This window comes from Danio rerio, chromosome 16 (assembly GCF_049306965.1).
Source record: "Danio rerio strain Tuebingen ecotype United States chromosome 16, GRCz12tu, whole genome shotgun sequence".
NCBI classification, from domain to species: Eukaryota; Metazoa; Chordata; class Actinopteri; order Cypriniformes; family Danionidae; genus Danio; species Danio rerio.
In genome coordinates, this window is record NC_133191.1 from 36324431 (window position 1) to 36330038 (window position 5608).

Here is a 5608-nt window from a genome sequence, read left to right on the forward strand (position 1 = left end):
TTTATGACTTTGTATCAGACAAATCTAATTATTTTAATTCTCTGAAGCCACACAGATCACGCCTGAAGTTTGGCAAATATCATTAACTAGAGATTTTAGGTGAGCTATTCTTTTAATTCATGTGATAACTATACCTAAAATGCTTTTGACCCGTCTCACAAATTATCATGGATTCACTGCATTAGCTTTATGCAGTTTAAAAGTAGCCAAATAAGCCGTATAAAATGTTTAAAAAAATTTAAAACAAACTTTAAACAAATTAAAAAATGTCAGTGGTCTTTAAATCATTCGATTGTTGCATCATAGTGATTAACCTGTCATAGAACTTAGTGCTGCTGTGTACGTGAGCAGACAAGTGTTTTGGCCAACTGTTTAATCAGTTTCCATGGCCCACAAAGTAAATGGTTTCAAAACTCTGTGCTGAAGTCCAACATACAATGTCAGTTGTAGTACATGTAAACATGAATTGGCAATTGCAAATATTTGTAATTCACCAATACTGCATTGTCTTCATTAAAAGGGTTTAGTTAGTTTCATAGTTTACTGCAGGTTAGTGCATTAAAGTTACATTCAAGTACACCAAAGATGACTAACATTAACTGTTTCTAAATCTTTAACTTTAAATAATAATAAAACAAAATGAGCACACACCAAGACAATAGTGGGGGGAAGGGAAGGAATTTTATTTCTTTTTAGATAACCAAATAACACAATCTTTTAGTACGTACCAATTGTTTCAGGGCTCTTAGTTTTCTTTTCAAGTGACATTTTCATGGTTGGGATAAATTCAAAGCCAATTGTTTAGGACAAATTTAGGAAAAGGACTTTTACACATTTCGTTAAAAATACACATATATTATTTTGTTTCACTTTAAAAAAAAAAGGCTAAAAATGTAATCTGTTATTACCAGAGGTAACACGCAGCATTCATTTGCTTTAAACATTGGCCTGCGGAGGAAAGACCAATGAATCAATGCAAATGCAACACTGCTTTATGGACTCTGTATAAAGGGCAAAATAAGAACTGTTATAACAGAACAAAAAATAAATAAAAATATTTTTTCTATTTGCATAGACAACTTAAAAAAAATGTATAAAAGTCCCTTTCAATTTTCAAATCTTTTTTTCTTTTTTTTTTTTTTGACTTGCACTTAAAGCTCGTTCTGCCCTACACGGTGCATTATACAAAATAAAAATCATGTGCAAGATCACTGGCAACAAACCGCACAGTGCAGGGGTTCTGACGCACTATAGGCAACATTTTCTTTTTTTTTCTTAACAAAATATTTTTTCTTCAGCATTTGAAAACAAGCCACGTCCATAGCGTGACTTTACATTCAGTGTTATTACTAAAAAATACTTTATCCGCAGGTTTCAAATGTTCCTGCACAAATGTACAATATGCTACAACATTTTATACATTTCATTATTTACATGGCTCCATTACACACATCAGCTTTGTTTTGTCGTCTTTAAGATAGCTATTAACATCACGTTCTGCAAGAGAGGTAGTTTTCCACCACACTCATAACTAAGTGGGAAGGGGTGCTTCATCACATATCCACAGTCGAAAGAGCAACATTGTCTGAAACGTTTGAACACAAATGAACATCAGTGCAAGAATAACAACAAGTGAGAAAGGGCAGTGTATGTGTGTAAAATGCCGGCAGTCTGCCTTCTTTAAAAAACAAACCATGTAAACATGTCCACACTGGACCTGCGCCCGATTTCTCAGTTCCCCCGTGCCATAATACACACATTTCATAACTTAATGCTTAGGAATTTAAAATGCATCACAGAGCAAACAAGGCTATGAGACGAGATTAGAGAAAACTTACATCCTACGGTCTCACGTCATAACCCTCCTCCGCATAATTGCTCTGTGATCATTCCAAAAGTACAGCGAAATTTTTTAAAAAATGATTCGTCACCCAAAACCTTGATATACGCTAATGCCTTACGCAATGATTTATGGCACTTGTAACCAGATCTGGTCAAGCAAGGTGGGGGCTTTCAACAAAAAGTAGCTGATTACGTCGCTTTGGTAAACATTAAAAATCACACTTAGTTTTCTAAGCTATAACACAAGGGATGCAAAAAGTAAAAGTTTAACGCTGCAATAGAGCTTGAGAACCATAGTGAATTCAACACCTATAGTGCAATGCGCACAGCGCCATTAAAAAAGTACAGGTGTTGAAAGCACAAGGTTCATTGTGCCACCTCATTAAGCTTGAGGTTAGTCATATGACCTTTTCACTTAAGCTTGTACCCCTTCATGTTCTGTTCGCTTAGGTCTCCCTGCAGAACAAAGTCGAGTGGCTTTTACTTCCCAAAAAGCAAAACAAAAAGAGATACCCGGAAATGCAGTACGCACTATTACGCTACAGATGCTGCTGTGCTTAGCACCAAGAAGTTTCTGGCACTCCCAGCTTGATTAAAACTCAAGCCAAAAGTGAGCATCAAACCTCAGCAAGCAAGAAAAACAAAATGCGAGATATATTGGAAAGTAAAAACGATGCGCGAGTTTGTCTTGACATCTATTTCTAGGTCTAGCGGAAGAAGAAAAAAAATCTGACTGTCACAAACAGCCATCAAAAAAAGAACAAAACAAAACAGGAGCATAACAGAGCAATGAGTTTAAGAGGACATCCAGTTCATCATTTGTCATGGCATACAGCTCCCCAAAGACTTCTTGACCGCTTCTTAAGACCACAACAGCGTAATAACTAGTTTCTTTGTTTAAAAAAATATGTTAGATGACGGACATTAGGAGGAACATCTGTCTACCAAATGATCATCACCATCTTATTAAGATGCAGATCTAAAAATAGCTGTAAAATATATTACGCAGCTGGGGCGTTCAAGGAGAAGGCAAAAGGCCAAAGTGAAGCCTTTATCATGTATTGGCTTAAGAGAGCAGCAGTGAGAGACCTTGTTAGGCCTGAACCTTCAGGAGGCTCTTTAACTGAAAGGTCATCAACTCACGATGATCGCCCATGGGAAGAGACACCCAGTGGCTTGGGGGCTTGGGCAGCACACTTGGGGATGGGGGCTCACTAAACTTGGCTCCGGCATAGTTCTGACCACACTGAGCTGATAAAAGTTTGTTCAGATGGGACTCCCAATTCTGATCGTACGGTGTGGCAAAACGAACAGAGCCATTCTTCTTGTCTACAGACACGGCCTGCCGCGCCTCAGGAGACCAAGAATAGCTGGTGCCCTTCTCACCTCTGCGAAGGTGATGGGGCACCCCTAAGGCTCCTGAGGCGGCAGAATGCATCACTCCATTCTGGTCTCTACTTCTCTGTTTGCCCCTGCTAACCGGCTGGCTCTTCTTGGGTGCTGGGCGATCTGGAATGTTGTATCTCTCACCACCTCCCATTATATTTTGACTGGATGTCACCTAGCAGAAGACAAAGGTGTAGATTTGTTATATTAAATAAAACATGCATTTATAGTATCTTCAAAACAGGCTTAAAATAAATAAGTGCCCCAGTGATGCAGGCTGACATAAACAAAGGGCTACGTGCAAAACGAGCCCGTCCCCGCCCATCCCCCACTCGCTTCCTCTTCTTACCTCTCTGTTGTAAAAAAGTTGAGTGCGTGGTTCTTTTCACTTTTTAATTTTTCCTCGCCAATTGGGCTCCAGGTCCTCGAAGTAGTTGATCTACTTCTCGCTGCACATGTATGTCCAGCAAGATCTGAGGTTTTCATGTGCCAGTGAGCGTTGTTTTGTCGTGGAACCGAGTTGAACATGAATTCACCTCGGCGCACGGTGCTCTAGAAGCCGTAGATCTAACAAAACAAACATTTATAAGCATCTCAATCTACTAAATATACATTCGTTTATGACTAAAAACGTATTTAAACTAATATCAAATCCCAGTCAAACCATTTCTTTGTGTAAATGTAAACATATATTGCAACAAAACATGGACTAGTAAACCTTCTTGTTTATAATTGTTATTTACTAGTCTAAAAAACAAACGGCTAATTTAAATGGCAAATATATTACAAATCACCGATTTGTTATTACATAAACAGCATTCAATCTTCCTCCTTCGCGATCGACGTCTTCATACTAGCGATTATTTTCGACAAAAAAGCCAAGGTTTTTAGTAAACTCGAATGTACACATTATTATTGCAATGTTTTATAATAAAAGCTCGATTTTAAATGATAAAAACAAGAGTATTAGGTCATCTTTTCTGGCCGCGTATCAAAACAAAGGCTCTTCAACGCAACATGGCGTCAACACAGTCGACGACTCCCTATACCTTTGACTGTGGAAAAACAACTTACCGACTTCCTCAGGAATTTGATGGAACAAGCCCTTCGTATTCCCTTGGTCTCGTCTGTCAGCTGTAGCTGTAAATGGAGAAAATATTTCCCGATATGTGAAGCTCAGTAAAAAACCGAGGCTACAGCGGAATGATGATGTTCTCCTTCTCCAGTTCGTCTCCGTCTAACAACAAAATGGACCCTCAACAAAGCATAAGTAGTTCAGACGTGTTGTGCTGCGGCCAATCAGGAAGCAGCACTGTGGACGCGCGGCCAATAGGAGCGAAGAACACGCCTGTTGCCATCGTTCCTGCGTCACCGATCGTTATGCGTGTTTGTGGGGAATTTTGGTTACTGTAATAACTCGAAGGCATAAAAATTATTATCACATGGTTTCTTCCGGTTGGTGTAATCTCAAAAAATGCACACATTTAAACCTGGTGATCGGTGTCCTTGGCACATCTTCGAGTAAAAGCACAACACTCGTAGAAGTGTGTGCTTTATGTAAACTTCAGCTGAACAAAGACAGAATACTCACAGGCTTCAGATATCTTAAGGGACACAGATACTTTGTACATAATACTTCAGATAGCTCTTAATACTGAAGTGAGTGCTTATGTTAACATCTGGTGAACAATGAAAGAATATTTACAGGCTTTTGATAGATATCTTAAAAGGACTTCACATAGGCCTACTTATTAAACAAAGAAGAACAACATGGTTGTTTGAGCAAAACCATAGGAATCACATTTTTTTTGCTATACCAACCATATTTATGAGTTTAACCATATGTTTGAACATGTTCTGATGTAAACCTGGGGTTAAACAAATAGTATTCAATCAGATATAAAGTAATTCAGTGTAATAAATGATTATTCATACAATATGTTGATGATCATATAAAACTAAAAAAAGTACAAAACACTTTTATTTAATCCTTGATTATTTTGTGTAATGGTTAATAATACGTCAAAATGTGAAATGCAGTATATACTAATAACCTAACAAAAATAGTAGATAGGAGCCTTGATGATTAATGTGATACAGGAAATACTTAGTCTTTTAAACTGAGACGAAACATGACGCATCCTGCTTGCATGTGACAACAGGTATAGATAAAAACTGTGAAGTGGTATCTGCTACCAATAATAATAGGAGGGAAAGTGTTTGAAAGGCTACAGACGAAGGTGTTGTTTTGGGGTGTAGTGTCTTAAATCAATGAATGGATTATAGGAGGCAAATGGGCCATTTGGTGTTTCTGAACCAAAGTGTCATGCTTTATGGCACTATAAGTCTGAGAATGTTTTAAGTCTAACAGCAGTGAGAA

The 5608-nt window shown here is 37.9% G+C and overlaps 1 protein-coding gene across 1 annotated transcript; it reads right to left on the minus strand.

Annotated features, from left to right (window-relative positions):
• Positions 1-659: 659 nt before the first annotated feature.
• pnrc2 (proline-rich nuclear receptor coactivator 2) lies at positions 660-4489 on the minus strand. The gene is made up of 3 exons (NM_001130192.1): positions 4303-4489; positions 3578-3795; positions 660-3403 (listed from the first exon to the last, which is right to left on the minus strand). The coding sequence occupies exon 3, from the start codon at positions 3380-3382 to the stop codon at positions 2936-2938; it is 447 nt and encodes a 148-aa protein (NP_001123664.1). The 5' UTR covers positions 3383-3403; positions 3578-3795; positions 4303-4489; the 3' UTR covers positions 660-2935.
• Positions 4490-5608: the final 1119 nt, after the last annotated feature.

Bases quoted from the DNA above. Each gene is read 5' to 3' on its own strand.
- pnrc2 (NM_001130192.1), bottom strand. From the start codon at position 3,382: ATGGGAGGTGGTGAGAGATACAACATTCCAGATCGCCCAGCACCCAAG.